At 40.5% G+C, this 19,114-nt stretch overlaps 1 protein-coding gene across 1 annotated transcript in view; it reads right to left on the bottom strand.

The window, feature by feature from the left end:
* Positions 1-265: 265 nt before the first annotated feature.
* The window catches only part of LOC142658013 (active regulator of SIRT1-like), a 22,174-nt gene continuing 3,325 nt past the window's right edge, over positions 266-19,114 (bottom strand). Inside the window, exons 2-4 of the mRNA XM_075833654.1 lie at positions 7,489-7,633; positions 6,501-6,598; positions 266-5,925 (exon numbers count right to left, since the gene is read on the bottom strand). Of these exons, the coding sequence (XP_075689769.1) occupies positions 5,794-5,925; positions 6,501-6,598; positions 7,489-7,633 (375 nt within the window). The 3' untranslated portion in view covers positions 266-5,793. The remainder of the gene's footprint in view (positions 5,926-6,500; positions 6,599-7,488; positions 7,634-19,114) is intronic.

Below are 19,114 nucleotides of genomic sequence, written 5' to 3'. Positions count from 1 at the left end.
AAAAACTATGCAGAGAATCGCTTTTTCCTATATTCACACTGTAATACATTTTTTCTACCCCCCAAACTGCAAAAAAAACAACTATTTCTCCTGCATAAAACAAGGCCTCAAACAGCCACATCAATGAAAAAATAAAAAAGTTATGGCTGCTGAAAGGCAAAAACAGAAAAATGTAGCTGGTCATTAAAGCCTTTTCAGGCCCGGTCATTAAGGGGATAAAGAAAGAGAAACCCAAAATGGTCACTGAAATAACTTGAAACTGACAAAAGTACTAATAAGTTTTAATTTACTGAAAATCAACTAATGTAAATCAGACATTGCTTTTGAATTGTGGTTCAACAGAAAAATTTAAAAAATAAAAACGAATGAAACTGGCCTGGACATAAATGATGGTCGCCTTAACTTAATATTTTGTTGCACAACCTTTTAAGGCAATTGCTGCAAACAAACTATTTCTGTAACTCTCAATGAGACTTCTGCACCTGTTCACAGGTATTTTGGCCACTCCTCGAGAGGACACTGCTCCAGCTGTCAGAATTTGCCAAAACGCATATTGACAAGCCACAAAGCTTTGGCCAGATGAGACAAAACTGGAGATTTTTCCAAGTCACAGCAGCTCTATGGTCACAGACACAAAACTGAAGCATATAACGTTTTTCCAGTTAGGCCCCATGCACACGAACGTGTTTTTGCAGCCACTATTCACCCGTAAATCTGCGGGTGAATTGCAGTCCTGTTCATTTCTATGGGAGCCGATGTAGCGGCTCATAGACTTTCTATTGAGCCCATACACTGCTATATATCGATTTCTGGAAAAAGCCGAACAGAAACGAAGTGGCTCAGCACTCACATGAGCACTTTTGCAGCTTTGTTTTAGCAATTGGTGGTAGTCTCAGTGCTCGGACCCCCACCAATCAAAACTTCTGACATGTCCCTATGACACGTCAGGAGCTTCTTGAACATATAGTTACACTTTAAGTAGGAGTAGTCCAACCATCCCTGGCTAATACCCCCTCCTTTAATCACGTCCCTTTTTTTATTTAGACTTTGCGTGTTTGTCATTGTCTGTCTGTAGTGTCTTTGTTGTCTCTGCGCTCTTTTTTTGTGTTCTTATTGTTCTGGTGTCTATACACTTTTTCATATTTGTATGTTTAAGCCAATACTCTACATTGATGAACAATCAATGATTGTGCCATGGTCCTCTTTAAATTTGGTGTGTAGCTTCTTAGATCCTTCAATAAAAGTTATAGACCCATACAGCCACTGCTTCACCTTCTCAACCACAAATCTAGCTTGGCACCAACGTATGACTAGAGCTAAACAAAAAAAAAAATTATAATTGGGATTTGTCTGCAGCATTGCAATCTTCCTGTAGCATGACCAAAGTCGCCAAGTAGCACTAGCCTTCCACCACCTTGTCGAAAAAAAAAAAACCACATTTTTTTTTAGAGATTTGCATAGATCGAGAAAACGCAAAATAGGTAGTACTATAACTATAATGGAAGCCAGAAGTGGATCCAAAAGGGAAGGAAAAGTATAAATATCTTTTGGTGTCCACTTCTGTGCTTGGCTCAAAAATCTTGAGTCAAAAAACCTGTGCGTGAACCTGGCCTTAATCTTTTTTTCTCCAGTGCATTAGAAAAATAAAAAAGTTTTGTGTTTCCAGCTCCTATGCAGACCTACATATGTATCTGCATGACATAAAATCTCAAACAAATAATGTATAGTCTGTTCTTTAAGGCTGTGTTCACACGGAGTTTTTTGCAGGAGGAAAATTCCTCCTGCAAAAACTGCTCCAGTAGGTTTTTGCACAGTGGTTTGACAAAAACTCGTCAAAACACTCGTCGAGGGTTTTTTTTTCCTCTTTCTGACTCATTGAAATGGGGTTTTGGAGGAGGAAACCGCCTCAAGATGGGTCATGTTGCTTCTTTTTACCACGACGAGTTTTTTTTACTCGTGGAAAAAAAACTCGTCTGCCTCCCATTGAAATCAATGGGAGCCATTTTCGGGCGGTTTTTGAGGAGTTTTTTGGTGTGGTTTCTGCCCCAAAAAACTCGTCAAAAAACTCCGTGTGAACAGGGCCTTATACTCCACCTAGGTTAGCAAGAAGAAGGGGGTAGTTGATTGCAGGTTTAGACTACAGTGTGTGACCATGGAGACAAATAGTTCTGTATAGGAGATGTAGACACAAAATGGTAGGATCTCTTTTTTTTTTTTTTTTTTAAATGAAGCTATTTGCAAAGTTGCTTCATTATTTTAGATGAATTGGCGCAATATAAAAAATAGGTTGCTTTGAAATATCATTGTTTTTTGTAAACAAAAAAATTAAGGGTCTACTTATAAATTGGTGGAAGTAGTTTGGTTTTTTTTCAGAAAAGTTCCAAAGACTACATTTTTTTGTACGCAGGTAACAATATACACTTCTGGAACGGACATCCACACTTCACACAAAATGTCAGAAAAACTTGTCTACACAGCCAAAAAAAAACCCAGATGTATAACTTAATATTAGTATCTCCGATGTATAAGAAGGTGTTCAAAACATAAATGACATTTTATGGAGCGCACTCCTTAGCTCAAACATAACAGAACTCCTTTGGGCCCCATGCACACGAACGTAAAAACGCTCGCAATTCCGGGCCCATAGACTTCTATTGGCCACGGGTACCTTCCTGTTTGCTTACGGGAAGGTGCCTGTGCCGTTGAAAAATATGGACCATGTCCTATTTCAGGCCGTAATTACGGCACAGGCAGGCCCATAGAAGTCTATAGGGCTCCCGTAATTACAGGTGCGAAACTAATCTTCTATACTGGCTGCCAGGCGCTGAAATGAATGCAACCAAGATCGAGCGTCTATGATTTACGGGTCAATAGCTAGCCTCAGAAACATCCAGAGAAGTCAAAGACAGTGCTTCTATACTAACTGCCAGGCGCTGAAACGAATGCAACAAGGATCGAGTCTATGACTTACGGTTCAAGAGTTAGCCTCACAAACAGTGGTTCTAAACTTGCTGCCAATAGCTCGCCTGAGAAACATCCAGAGAAGTCAAAGACAGTGCTTCTATACTGGCTGCCAGGCGCTGAAACGTATGCAACCAAGATCGAGCGTCTATGACTTACGGTTCAAGAGTTAGCCTCACAAACAGTGGTTCTGAACTTGCTGCCAATAGCTCGCCTGAGAAACATCCAGAGAAGTCAAAGACAGTGCTTCTATACTGGCTGCCAGTCGCTGAAACGTATGCAACCAAGATCGAGCGTCTATGACTTAGGGTATGTTCACACACTGAGCCAAAAACGTCTGAAAATATGGAGCTGTTTTCAAGGGAAAAGAGCACCTGATTTTCAGACGTTTTTTTTAACAACTCACGCTTTTCGCTGCGTTTTCGTAGCTGTTTTCAATAGAGTCTGAGAAAACGGCTCCAAAAACGTCCCAAGAAGTGTCCTGCACTTTTGACGAGGCTGTAATTTTACCTGTCGTTTTTTGACAGCTGTCAAACGACGACGTGTAACTTACAGGTCGTCGGCACAGTACGTCGGCAAACCCATTCAAATGAATGGGCAGATGTTTGGCGACGTATTGGAGCCATATTTTCAGGCGTAAATCGAGGCATAATACGCCTCGTTTACGCCTGAAAATAGGTCGTGTGAACCCATCCTTACGGTTCAAGAGTTAGCCTCAGAAACAGTGGTTTGAGCACCCGTAATTACGGGAGCGTTGCTAGGCGACGTCAGGGGATAGTCACTGTCCAGGGCGCTGAAAGGGTTAACTGATCGACAGTAACTCTTTCAGCACCCGGGACAATGACTACCACTGGAGTTAATAGTATTCAAAGTTAACTTACCCAGAACTCCCTGCTTCTTTCTCCAGTCCGGCCTCCAGGGATGACGTTTCATCCCATGTGACTGATGCAGCCAATCACAGGCTGCAGCGGTCACATGGACTGCCGCGTCATCCAGGGAGGTCGGACTGGATGTCAAGAGGGATGTGTCACCAAGACAACTGTCGGGGGTACATATGAATTTCTTTTACTTTCAATCTCTGCGGAAACTATGCCCGAAAGGGCTGCCTCTTCTCTCTACCTAGTACTGCTAGAGAGAAGGGGCTACCGATTAGTGCAGAGAAAACGGGTCCGTAAATACGGGTGGAATACGTGTGACAAAGCACCCGTATTTACGGGAGGAAAATAATACATTCATGTGCATGGGACCTTAGAGAGACGTCATATATTTCCTTAAATTAGTGCATCTTTCTGATATCCTAATACCAGAAATATATCCCCTAATTTACTTGAAAGGGGTTGTCCACTACCAGACAACTGATGACCTATCCACCGGATAGGTCATCAGCATATCATCAGTGCGGGTCTGACATCCAAACCCCACACCGATCAGATGCTCCAGAGGCCTTTGGGCACTGGATGTTATGGCCATTATGCAATGTAAGCAGCCAGAAGCCGTTGGCTCCAGTGGCCCTGCTGCCGAACTGCTGCTCTGCTACTATTCCATGACCGGAGCGATCAGCTTCAGACATTGACATCCGGTGCACAGAGGCAGCCGAAGCATCTTAATGATGCAGGGTCTGGGTTTCGGACCCCCACAGATCAATGGGTACTGATAACTTATCTGGTGGATAGGTCATCAGTTGCCTGGTAGTGGCCAACCCCTATACCATTTGTCAGGTTACAGATTCTCTTTAAGCATAATCTATTGATTTGAACACAACTGAAAATTTCCTGTCTCCTACAACAGCTATGTACACTGAATGGCCACTTTATTAGACGCCCGCCCTTCCTGCATGGAAATTAGACACGTAACCTCAGAATGCAGCTTAAAAATCAAGGTAAAAAGTTTTTCATGGCTGAGTTTCAGTGTGAATCCACATTAGAATGGGATTATTCAGAGATTTTAAAAGGGGTCAGAAGAGGCTGTCAAGAAAAGTTCTATATACCCAGAGAAATGTATGGCATGTCCTAAGTGTCTGGGATCTACAGGATTTTTGCAAGGCCTAGTTCAGAACAGATTGTTGTCTTCCATTTAGCTCAGTATTTAGGTTACTATTTTATTCTTTAAGCTCTGTATTGTTCTAGATCCACAGAATAACACTGCTTCCATAATCAGAACCTACATCGTATGGATAAAATAAGGAACAAAAAGTGCAAGTATAAGGGAGGCATAAAACTGGAATATCAGATTCCCAGGACTATTAAACTTCAACAAAGAGGAGTTGTGGAAAATACTTGATAAAAACCTAGTATTCTACCACCTGGCTTTCTACCTAGTAAAATTCTAGAGTTCCAGCACTTTCCCTTCCATATTTAAGTACGTGCCAGACCAGGAGTAGTCCTGAGATATCAGGTGCCAAACCAATGTACAATTAATAATTGCAATAAGTCCTGTAGACAATGCAGTGACTGAGAACCAGTGACATAGTTGTAAGTTAGACTTGTGCTGAACTGTCCCTGTCTAGTTAATAATGCAGAGGTCCTTGTCCCTAATGTGATCGGGAAACCATGTATCTTTATTGAGATTTCTCTACTTCCACTCTTTGTTCTTTTTCTTGTATTGGACGCTTCCGTTCCATAAGTGACATATTTCTAGTTTGCCCCCAACTTTATACCATAGATTATATACATTGTTATATCAGCACCTCGGATTGCCAGCACAGAACATTCTGCTCCACTCTGTGGTTTTGAGTTGACCCAATCTTAGCAACATAACAGAACCATGCAGTAGGCATGTAACACCCAAAAAATATATATCTGTCCAGGGGGTGATAGAGCCTCCTCTCTGCTGCTATCTGGTTCCAAAATACTCCTTTTGAAACTTTTTGAAGTCCTGATCTGTAAACATAGAGTTCTCTTGCACCGTCTTTTCCTTTTTTACACGCTGATCTTTTGCTTTCCGTCCACAGTGCTGAGTCAGAATCTGTATCACGAACATAAAACATATTGAATATTGATAGATTGCTACATGTACTCCTTTTTTCTCATAGATTAAAAATGTTATCTTGCTTATTTCATTTCTTCATTGTAATGGGATTTTCTAGGATATAACATTGATGCGCCATAGGATAGGCCATCAAAGTATGAGTGTTGTGGAGTCTGTCTCTCAGTACCCCTCCTCCCGATAAACAGAGCAGGCCCATTACAGCACAGCTGCAGTACCAGACAGTTGCACAGACAGGGCTAAAGCGGTGTTAGGTACTGCAGCTCAGGCTTATTGATGTAAATGAGGGTGTGCTGCAATACTAGCCACATTGACAAGAGCAGCACATTGGTAGGAAATACAGTAAAGGGACCTCCGTGAACTAGCAAGAGCCACAACCCCTACTTTCTGCTGATCAGTGAGGTTCTGGCAGTTGGTCCACCACGGATCACCTCTCCTTAGGATAGGTTATCATTGTTAAATCCCAGAAAACCTATTTGAATATTTAAGCAGTTTACTAGTAAACATACATAGCGTCCAACCACTCTTCAAACGATTTTTTACAATTCACTCACCTTGTTGACTGAGACCTTATTTGCAACAGCTTGTGATTCACGCATGTACTTGAGGTTCTGTGCAAGATGATCCTGCGCTGTACGCTTCTTATACTCCTCTGTAAGAAGAAATCAGACATTGCCCAGATACAAGAGTATGCATCAATGATCAACATTTATTTTAAAAATGCAAAGCCTTATTAAAAACAGCAGCACCCGCTTTGGCAAATCAGGACACTGCAGCGGTTTCTGACTGTCAGGAAACCTGACCTGTGGAGAAGCTGATAGACTGTTCAGCTTCTGCATAAAAAGGAGTGGTCATGGTAAGACAGCCCATTTAATGGACAATCTGTTGAGTTTATGTAATAAAAAGGGAAATGGAGCTCAAATGCTTGTGTAAAAAAGCCCCATGTCTTATTTCAGTAGTTATTTACATTGCAACATCTATACAGATAAGTATGATTTTCTGTTTAAGAGGACTAGACATATGTCTAAAGTCAAAGTGGAAAACTTAGCTTCCATCCTAAATTTGTTAGGGATCCCCCCCCCCCTTTTAGAACCTTGAACATTTCAATGGAGCAGTCACGTGCCTAGCAACCTTTCCATCTAAAATTAGGGCTTCATCTTCAATGGAGAATTACCATAGAACTGAGCAGAGAGAATGCCTGGCAGGACTTAGACTACAGCCGTCTCTTACTGCTGCATTTAAATGGAATCTGCCGTCCAAATTATTCTGTCCCCACTGAGGGCAGCATCCAAATTCACAAACTTGGATGAGATTGATAACAGTTGGATCCTGTGTGGCCAGTGCTCACCGAAGCAGTATGTCCCGCTGACCTGACGGATTCGGCTGTGACCACAATCCCAGGATACATAGAAGCTGTACCTCAAAAAGTTATTTTTTTTCAATAAAACCCAACTGAAAACTTGTTTAAAATACATTATTTAAAAAAAAGGAGAAAAAAAAAAAAGGGTTTACACGGTGTTGTGTTGTGCTCAGGATTCTCACCAACTGCGGATTTGATGACTCTGTTTTTGGCAGACGCTCTCTGGTTTTGGGGCTGTCCCTGTTGCTTCAGTTTCCTACGCCGTTTCTTCATTCCGGTCTTGTCACAACTTATGGCTGCATGTGGATTGTGGGCTCTTGTTTTTTTCTTTAAACGTGACGATTTATTATCGGTGTCAAGTAGAAAAAAAATGTAACAGGGAGGAGATGACAACAACATAAAGGTTATGGCCAAAATGACATTAATTTCTCTACATTCACACGAGCGTGACAGATTTACACTCATAAAAATCTTGCGTCAATCTGTCAGTGTGCGTTGCGTTTTTGCATCAGTGTGCTTTGTGTGTGGCATGTTTTTCACGCACTTGCACTTTTTTTTTTTTTTAAAGTGTAATTGATACGTGAAACACGGACAGCACACGGATGTGCGTCCGTGTGTTGTTCGTGGTTTTCACACACCCATTGACGTCAATAGGCAACTAGGTGGGTGAAAACGCACCAATATAAGACATGCAGTGCGCTTCACGCAACGAACACTCGCTGCGTGAAAACCCATGCACGTGTGAATAGCCCCATTGAAATCAAAGGGGCAGTGTGATGTGCGTGGTTTCAATGCACAGCACATTTATTGAAGTAAGAGAAAAAACGGGATAAACGGCGCTGCTTGTAAAGGTACGGTTTATTAGAAGGATGCTACGCGTTTCGGCGCCGGACCGGCGTCTTCATCAGGCATGTCGCAGGGTTAAAAACCACATGTATATATACCAAATACCATAGGGTAAATTACAAACTGATTGGACCAGTTCAGACCAGCCTCCTGGCCAAAAACCGCCAAAAACAGCAGTTCAAAGTTCAGAAGTTGATACAAATAAAGAGAGAGAAAAAAAACAAAAAAAACACAAAAACAAATAAATAAATAAATAAATAAAAAAAAAAAAAAAATAATAATAAATAAATAAAAAAATAAATAAAAAAGGGAAATGCAATATGCAAACATATAACAAGGAAATAACAATATATGACTAGGATGATTAGATAAAAGACATGGATCACAAATCAGAGTGAACTACCAGCTAGTTTACGATAACAGAAATAAAAATTATATATAATTATAATAACAAACATTGCTGAAGTACATACGTGATGGTAGTTTAAGAAAAGGGCAGCGGCCGTTGTATGTTGCCAGGAAACACATACACAATACAATCCGGAAGAGGTAAAGCGGTCTCAATGGAACGCATGGTGGAACGTTGTCAGGGAAACCACTGACAACAAAAAACCCGGAAGTGAAGCACAGTGATACGCATAATGGACCGCAGATACGGGCGATATGCTGGGATTATAAAAACAGGATTTACCTGATTAATACAGTAATGAATTACAATAGAAGATTTAGAAGGACATAATAAAGGACCTAACCCGGGGACATATAGACAATTAGGACGGCAATACCAGATACAATAGCCGAAGAAATTCAATATTGATTTAGACATGCACGAACTATAAATAATAATTAATAATATTATTATAGAGCGTAAAGAAATATATATATATATATATATATATAAAAATATATAGTATGAACAAACCTCAGCTAATAAAATTCACATAAAATGTTAGGGTAACATTACATAGCACAATGATAATAATACTTACAACAAAACTGCATAAATGAAGATAGAAGGGTTATTGTAAAATAGTAACATAACGCTTATGAGGAGCAAAATCTAAAAGCAAGGTTAAATTAATCGTCAAGACTTCTATATCATTAATCCAATACGGGAGTATGGTTAAAAAGCAAGGTCAACAGTTATATAAACATAAACATAAGATCATTAATCCAATGCGGACTCTGTAATATCGTTAAGACCATTGGGGTATAACGTTCCCAATTTATATATCCAGAAATTTTCCCTTTGCTTTAATCTGGTAAATCTATCGGGTATATCGATAGGTATTCTCTCTATAGGAGTTACAGTAATAGCGCCAAAGTTACAGTTATGTACAGTGGCACAATGGCGAGATACACTATGTTTAACGAAACCAGTCCTGACATTAAATCTATGCTTATTGATCCTATTTCTAAGGGTTTGGGTGGTACGACCCACGTATTGACGGTCACATGTGCATTGTAATAGGTATATAACATAGTCGCTCCCGCAGTTGAGGAAGTTTTTAATCGGGAAACTTTCCTTGGTATTTACCGATATAAAATTAGTTATTTTGTTCGCAATATTGGAACAACAGAGGCATCTTGGTTTGCCGCAACGATATGAGCCATTAGATGTTAAAATTGTTTTATGAGGGTCACAATTAATTTTCCGTAATCTACTAGGTGCAATTAAATTCCTCAATGTTTTAGCCCTTCTATAAGTGATCTTGGGTCTAGTGGGAATAATACTTTTCATATATTGGTCGTTCTTAAGGATATGCCAATGTTTATTAATTGTTGAACTAATTAATTTGCTTCCTTTGTTAAAAGTAGTAATAAAAAATTGCAATTAAAATCTGTGGATTTCTCTATACAAGCACTCGGATTAATGCCTTTGCTCTCGATTCTGCTCCCATAATCAGGCTTGCTGGGAAGTTTTTTTGTTTAAACCTTCTTTTTAATAAATTACATTCAGTCAAAAAATCTTTGTCATTAGTGCAGTTTTTTCTTATCCGCCTGAATTGGCCAAAGGGTACGTTTTTTAGCCAAGGTTGGTAATGTGCACTTTTAAAATCCAAGTAGCTATTGACATCAACTCCTTTAAAATGTGTTTTAGTACTAATGAGGTGACCATTTTTCATAATTGTAAGATCTAAAAAATCAATGTATTCACGGGAAGATGTGTGTGTAAAGGAGATACCATAACTGTTATCATTAAGATGCTCGATAAAATCTGAAATAACTGTCGCCTCACCTTTGATAATAAAAAAGAGGTAATCGATATACCGTTTATACATCTTCCCGTGAATACATTGATTTACCAGATTAAAGCAAAGGGAAAATTTCTGGATATATAAATTGGGAACGTTATACCCCAATGGTCTTAACGATATTACAGAGTCCGCATTGGATTAATGATCTTATGTTTATGTTTATATAACTGTTGACCTTGCTTTTTAACCATACTCCCGTATTGGATTAATGATATAGAAGTCTTGACGATTAATTTAACCTTGCTTTTAGATTTTGCTCCTCATAAGCGTTATGTTACTATTTTACAATAACCCTTCTATCTTCATTTATGCAGTTTTGTTGTAAGTATTATTATCATTGTGCTATGTAATGTTACCCTAACATTTTATGTGAATTTTATTAGCTGAGGTTTGTTCATACTAATATATATATATATATAATTTCTTTACGCTCTATAATAATATTATTAATTATTATTTATAGTTCGTGCATGTCTAAATCAATATTGAATTTCTTCGGCTATTGTATCTGGTATTGCCGTCCTAATTGTCTATATGTCCCCGGGTTAGGTCCTTTATTATGTCCTTCTAAATCTTCTATTGTAATTCATTACTGTATTAATCAGGTAAATCCTGTTTTTATAATCCCAGCATATCGCCCGTATCTGCGGTCCATTATGCGTATCACTGTGCTTCACTTCCGGGATTTTTGTTGTCAGTGGTTTCCCTGACAACGTTCCACCATGCGTTCCATTGAGACCGCTTTACCTCTTCCGGATTGTATTGTGTATGTGTTTCCTGGCAACATACAACGGCCGCTGCCCTTTTCTTAAACTACCATCACGTATGTACTTCAGCAATGTTTGTTATTATAATTATATATAATTTTTATTTCTGTTATCGTAAACTAGCTGGTAGTTCACTCTGATTTGTGATCCATGTCTTTTATCTAATCATCCTAGTCATATATTGTTATTTCCTTGTTATATGTTTGCATATTGCATTTCCCTTTTTTATTTATTTATTTATTTATTTGTTTTTGTTTTTTTTTGTGTTTTTTTTTTTTCTCTCTCTTTATTTGTATCAACTTCTGAACTTTGACCTGCTGTTTTTGGCGGTTTTTGGCCAGGAGGCTGGTCTGAACTGGTCCAATCAGTTTGTAATTTACCCTATGGTATTTGGTATATATACACATGTGGTTTTTAACCCTGCGACATGCCTGATGAAGACGCCGGTCCGGCGCCGAAACGCGTAGCATCCTTCTAATAAACCGTACCTTTACAAGCAGCGCCGTTTATCCCGTTTTTTCTCTTACTTCAATATTACTTTGGCATCTCCACGGGGATTGCGTCCGGGATTGGCAGCAGCTATTGATACAAATTACATGCCGGTAATTTGCCACTGAACAGGTGAGCATTTATGTACCGTTTTTTTTGCTCCTTATACTATTGATCACGCCACTTGGCGCCGTGTCTCCCTTTTTGCTTTTTTTCCTAATGCACAGCACATGGACGAGAATCATGCTCGTCTGAATGAGCAGTTACTCACTAAAACAGTGTGAACAATGTCATAACCTTTATTTACCCACGTTCATTGCAAGCGGACTATCACAAGGTTTACATTACAGGGAGTAGAATTAAACCAACATGAGAGGATACTCCCACCTTCTAGTTTTATGGCATATCGGTGGGAATTCGACCTCTAGGCACCGCATCGATCGTGAGAATGAATGGAGAGAGGTTCCATCGGATTATCTCTGCACAACAGCACTCCCATGCTGCAGTTACCGGTTTGTTTGTTTTTTAATTCATTCATCTGATTGGCAGAATACCATCCCTTCTAATGATGGGAAAACCCCTTCACAATGACTCTACGCTTGAAACTCCCCATAGTGAACCAGAGCCACTGCCAAGCAGCAGCTCTTGCTCTGGCAGACTGGAGCAATGTAATGCATCTAAATGGCCATCATATACTTGGCAAATTCAGCTGTTTGCTGGAGGTGTGAGGAGCTGGGCCCGTAGCTTCTGAAAAGGGGTGGTCTTTGTGAGAGGCACTAATGTGATCTGGAAGTAGTCGTGGTAATGGATGTCGCTATAACTTTCAGAATACCGCTTCCCTTCTGTGGCAATATGCGAGAAGCGTTAGTCTAAACATATTATTGTATTTACTGAAATTCTTTTAGAGATTAGAAAATTAATTAGTCAATAAAACTCAAAGCCAATGTACTGATACACCAACTGCAAATCTTCAACTATCAATTTACTCCTCAATACATCGAATGCCCTCTTCATATCACATTTGTGACATCCATTTAGCATGTATGTCGGGAAAGTTTCAGACGTGCACATTAAATGCGTCCATTGTAGGGATGTCACAATACCACAATTTGGACTTAGATACCGATACTTCGTGTAGTATTGCGATACTCGATACCAAAACTATACTTTGCCAACAATGAAAAAGAAGTTCTTCCATTCTCTGATGTGAGGCACGTGGTGTGATGAATTTTGAACCTCCACTTGACTCACATTAATAGTAATTAATCCCATCATGTTCCTCAGCGATAATGAACAACATTGGGTTCATGTGCGAGATACATGATGGGTTAATTACCATGAATGTGAGGCACGCGGGGGTTCAAAATTCATAATACCTCGTACCTCACATTAATAAGTGAAAGAAAGCAGTTTTTATTTCATAACATTGTAAATATCATAAATGACGCTATAAATTTATTACGGCCGCGACAATACCGAATACATGTATGTTGTATGTATTGAGACTTATTAATGTTTATTGTAAAAAAGGTGTATGTGCGTGTGCGTTTTTTTTAAATTTAACCCCTTCAGGACTGAGCCTGTTTTGACCTTCAGGACAAAGAAGATTATCCAAATCTGACACGTGTCACTATGTGGTAATAACTTCGGAACTACGTTACGTTAGTGAAAAAATTTGGACGATAAATTCAATATTTATTTGTAAAAAAAAATGCCAAGATTGAGAACATTTTAAAAAATTAGCAATTTTGTAAATTTAAATGTATCTGCTTGTAAAATACCACGCAAAATAGTTACTAGTTTACATTTCCCATATGTCTACTTTATGTTTGTATCGTTTTTTTGAACATTCTTTTTTTCTAGGGCGTTATAAGGCTTAGAACTTTAGCAGCAATTTCTCACATTGTCAAGAAATTTTCAAAAGCTATTTTTTCAGGCACCAGTTCAGTTCTGAAGTGGCTTTGAGGGCCTTATATATTAGAAAGTCCCCATAAATCACCCCATTTTGAAAACTGCACCCCTCATTCAAAACAGCATTCAGAAAGTGTTTTAACCCTTTAGGCCAGAGTTTCCCAACCTTTTCAGGCTCAAGGCACCCCAGGGGAAAAAAAAATTCTCAGGGCACCCCTACCAAAAATTGTTTACAAAACGACAAAAACCGGCTAAAAACAAGCACAACACTCTTATGGTATGTTCACACAACGTTTTTTTGTAAGGTAGAAACTAAAAATCTGCCTTCAAATTCATTTAGGAATTTTGAGGCAGATTTTGAATTGACAGCGTTGTTTGACTGTTTTTTGCCCACATTTTTTTTTAAGCCGTTAAAGCGAATGCAAAAACCGCAGACAAAAAAGCCCCAAACGAGCGCCGCAGGTTTTTTTCTGCCTCCTATTAATTTCAATGGGAGGTCAGAGGCGGAAACCACTCGAAGACCATCAACCCGCCACTCACAGTAATGACCATCAGCCGCCCACTCACAGTAATGACCATCAGCCGCCCACTCACAGTAATGACCATCAGCCGCCCACTCACAGTAATGACCATCAGCCGCCCACTCACAGTAATGACCATCAGCCGCCCACTCACAGTAATGACCATCAGCTGCCCACTCACAGTAATGACCACCAGCCCCCCACTCACAGTATGACCCCTCAGTAAAGAGACCATAAGCCTCAGCCCCCCCCAGTAAAGTCACCATCAGCCTCCGTCCCCCAGTAAAACGACCATCAGCCCCCTCCAGTAAAGCCACCATCAGCCTCAGTCATCCGTCGTCGTCCATCCCCCCCGATAAAATGACCATCTGCCCCTCTAGTAAAAGTGACCATCACAGAGAGAAAGTGTGCTTACTCCTGGGGAAGGAATAAATAAGGAGCTATAAGAACAACAACTCCCAGCATGTCCAGGCTATTATGTGATATCAATGGACATTACAGGAAGGAGATATAAGAGGAGAGAACTACAACTCCCATCATGTCCAGGATGTTATGTGATATCAGAGGACATTACAGGGAGGAGGTATAAGAGGAAAGGACTACGACTACCATCATCTCCAGGACGTTATTATGGGATATCAGAGGACAAGAGGGGAGAACTACAACTACCAGACGGTCCAGGACGTTATTATGGGATATCAGAGGACATTACAGAAAAGAGGTATAAGAGGAGAGAACTACAACTCCCAGCATGTGCAGGACATTATTATGGGATATCAGAGGACATTACAGAGAGGAGGTATAAGAGGAGAGAACTACAACTACCAGCATGTCCAGGATGTTATGGGATATCAGAGGACATTACAGAGAGGAGGTATAAGAGGAGAGGACTACAACTTCCGGCATTCTGGCTCCATTTCTCACACAATTGCTAACAAAGTAAAGAAAAAAAATACTTACCCTGCCCAGCGTTAATGGCTCCTCTCCCTCCGTCAGGATTCTAGTGGGAAGCGGTGGGCTGTTCTCGTAACAGACGTCCGCGCGTCACGTCCGCTACGCATGCCACAGGAATTAAAGCAATTTCATTTTTTTTGCCAAAATTCATTTGTAATACATTGTTTTCTGTACCACAGAAGGTTTTACCCGACAAATGCAACAAAATACTTATTGCCCAGATTCTGCAGTTTTTAGAAATATCCCACATGTGGTCTTAGTGTGCTAATGGACTGAAACACAGGTCTCAGTAGCAAAGGAGCACCTAGGGGATTTTGGGGCCTCTTTTTTTTTTTCTTTTAAGAATATATTTTAGGCACCATGTCAGGTTTGAATAGATCTTGTGGGGCCAAACCAGTAAATACCACCAAAAGTGACCCCATTTCGGAAACTACACCTCTAAAGGAATTTATCAAGGGGTATAGTTAGCATTTTGAACCCGCAATTTTTTTTGAATTGGTATGGGATGATAAAAATCTACTTTTTTTCTGAAAAAAACGTAGACATTTTAAATTTTTACAAGGAATAAAAGGAGAAAAAAAAAAAAACACCCCAACATATGCAAAGCAATTTCTCCCGATTATAGCAATACCTCATTTGCAGTGGCAGATTAAGAAGAACATGGGCTGTTACCCAAACTTGGGCCCCCCCTTCTCCACCGCCGCGATGCCGCGCTGTAACTATTGCTAACACTACCTTTTTGCACAAGCATTAACAAATGGGTGTTACGATTCCCCTTTCACAGGGCTGTGTCCCTACATACTGACAGTATCACACTGTGCAAGGGACACATCCTCCTGACAAGTACCCCCTGTAGATAGCGCAACCCCCCACTGTAGACCGCGCCACACACACAGCCCCCTATAGATAGAGCCACACAGGCCTCCCCCTTGTATATAGTGCCACACAGTGCTCCCTTCCTTATATATAGTGCCACACAGCGCTCCCCCCTTGTATATAGTGCTACACAGCGTCGCTGTCATTTTATCCCATATGACTGCTGAAGTCTGCGATTGGCTGCAGCGGTCACATGGGGTGAAACGTCATCCCAGCAGGCCGGCCCGGACCAAGAAACAGAATTCTGGGCAAGTATAAGATTTTTATTTTTTCCAAATTGCGTTTTTACATAACATCTGTTATTTGTTGCGGGTTTTACCTCCCCATTGAATTAAATGGGGGAAAACCCAAAACAAATGAGCAGTATTTACACAAATACAATTGACATGCTGCGGAATAAAAACTGCACCGCAGGTCAATTTCTGAGCTTCTTTTCCCCACTTATTTACGCAGCGTGTGGATGAGAATTGTTCACATCTAATCTACTGTGCTGCTACTGTATTAGGGCTTCTCCACACTTAACAGAATTGCTGCGTATTTTCCGCCAGGAAAATACGCAAAATACAGTAGTGGCAAAGTGAGTGAATTTACCAAATCTCATCCAGACGCTGCGTAAAATTTCCGACCAGACATTTTGTCCTGCGGTGCGTATTTCTCGTACTGCAGCATGTCAATTCCTGCTGCGGAAAACGGACAGAATTGCTGCGTTTTTTCAGAGGAGATGTCACCATCCCCCAACATTGAGAAAAACGCCGCAAAATACGCACCATTTTCTACAGTAAAAATACAGGAAATGGTGCTTTTTTTCTGCAGAGATTATATATATATACACACACACACACGCTATATATACACATGTACACATCGCAGACACACATGAGTATGCACATTATACACATATAAAGTACACATTGTAAACACACATGAATATGCACATTATACACATATAAAGTACACATTGTAAACACACATGCACTTACCTTTTATGTAGGATATTTGTGAAGGGCCGTTCAGCAGGTTGATGTGGTGGGAGCCTTCACTCAGCGTTTCTTCTGCTCACAGCCCGACACAGAGCCCGCAAACAGCCTCCCCTCCCCCATGTCCTGACTGCTAGCAGCAGGAGGAGAGATTTGTAGAGCAGGGAAGGGGGGCTGGAGGGGGAGTTTCAGTACAGACCATGGCTGCTAAGTAGGAGCGAAGCTCACTTCGCCTCATGACAGGTGCGGTCCTGGCACCGGGGCTCCCTTTGGTGCTAGCGACGCCACAGGTCATGAGGGGGTTCGGGCCCCCTGGGAGCCTTTGGCCCCGGGCGGCCACCCGAACCGCCCTAATGATAATCCGCCACTGCCCATATGTGGTAATGAACTGCTGTTTGGACCCACAGCAGGGCTCAGAAGGGACAGAGCACCATTTGGATTTTTGATTTTGCTGGAACAGTTTTCAGTGCCGTGTCGCGTTTTCAATGCACCGGAGGGTCCAAAATAGTGGAAACCCCCCAAAAATTACCCCATTTTGGAAACTACACCCCTTTTTCTGAAAAAAACTTAGCCATTTTTAATTTTTACAAGGAATAAAGGAGAAAAAGCACCCCAACATTTGTAAAACAATATCTCCCGATTACATAAATATGCCATATGTGGTAATAAATTGCAGTTTGGACCCACAGCGGGTCTTGCAAATGAAGGAGCGCTATTTGGCTTTTGGAGCTCAAATTTAGCTGAATTGGTTTTCGGATGCCATGTCGCATTTGCAAAGCCTCTGAAAGGCCAAAGCAGTGAAAACCACCCAAAAGTTACCCCATTTGGGAAACTACAAAACTGAAGGAATCGATCTAGGGGTATAGTGAGCATTTAGACCCCACAGTTTTTTTGCAGAATTAGAATTAGGCAGTGAAAATGAATATCAACATTATTTCCACTAAAATGTTGCATTTTTTCAATTTCACAAAGGATAAAGGAGGAAAAAGCACCCCAACATTTGTAAAGCAATTTCTATCGAGTATGGCAATACCCCACATAGTCATAAATGGTTTTTTCATTAGAAAGTAATTAACCCTTTCCGGACAACCATTTTTTGAATTTTCTTTTTCCCTCCCCGCGTTCACCTTGCGAGTTAAATAATGGTATATTGTAATAGTTTGGACTTTTATAGACACAGCGATACCAATTTAGTGGCTTTTTTTTTTACATTTTTACATCACTTTAGACAAAAAAAAGTGAAAAGGTTTTTTTTTGTACTTTAAATATTTTTTCAACTAATAATTATTAACTTTTTTTTTTTTATACATATTTTATTAGTCCCTATAAGGGACTTGGACCAGCAATCAGTAGATAGCTGGTACAATACACTGCAATATTAATGTATTGCAGTATATTGTCATTTTTACACTCTCCTGTAACAGCGCGACCGCTGTTCCTGACCGTTAGTCATGCGTGTCAGCTGTAATACACAGCGGACAGCGTATGGCACTGGCTCAGAGCGTGAGCCCGCTCCATATATTACCCCCCCACAACACAACATGCTATGTCGTGGTGCGCAAAGAGGTTAATGCGCAGCAGATGGTGCAGAGCGAAAATTTAAATTTTCCACTGATTTACCATTTCAGAGCACTATAAATTATGCCCAGTTTGTGCCACTGAAGACAAATACCTTAAAATATTAACCGGGTTCTCCCGGCTATGGTGATGCCATATCGGTGGACGTAAACTGCTGTTGGGCACGCTGCAGGGCTGAGAAGGGAGGGAGCAGCGATTCAGCTTGGTAGTAGTTCTGTTTGGCGTTTTGCTGGTATTTCAGTTTATAATGTGGGGGCATATGTAAACTCTGTGAAGTACATCAGGGCATAATAATGTGGTAAATAAATAATTCATAGATGTGTGGGCAGTGTCACACTGATAAATGGTGCCCAATTTAATCCGCTTTTGGAACACTGCACATTTTGCATCGCCATATTCTAAGATCTGGAACTTTTTTTTATTTTTTTTTAACGTGTTGATTTTTTTCCTGGTCCTCAGGCTTCCGTACATGGCAGCCCAGAGGACATTGTGGATGGGCCGCTGATCGGCAACACACAACGCTGGGCAGACACGCTGCACAGTTAGGCGCCGCCGCGGTGTAGCGCCATGCAGCACTTAAAGGAAGGGTGCCGTGAAAAAAATAATTTTTAGATCAATTTGCTGTTAGTGT

The sequence above is a fragment of the Rhinoderma darwinii genome, chromosome 7 (genome assembly GCF_050947455.1).
Source record: "Rhinoderma darwinii isolate aRhiDar2 chromosome 7, aRhiDar2.hap1, whole genome shotgun sequence".
NCBI lineage: Eukaryota > Metazoa > Chordata > Amphibia > Anura > Rhinodermatidae > Rhinoderma > Rhinoderma darwinii.
Note: the sequence above shows the minus strand (reverse complement) of the source record. Positions and strands in the feature narration are given on the sequence as shown.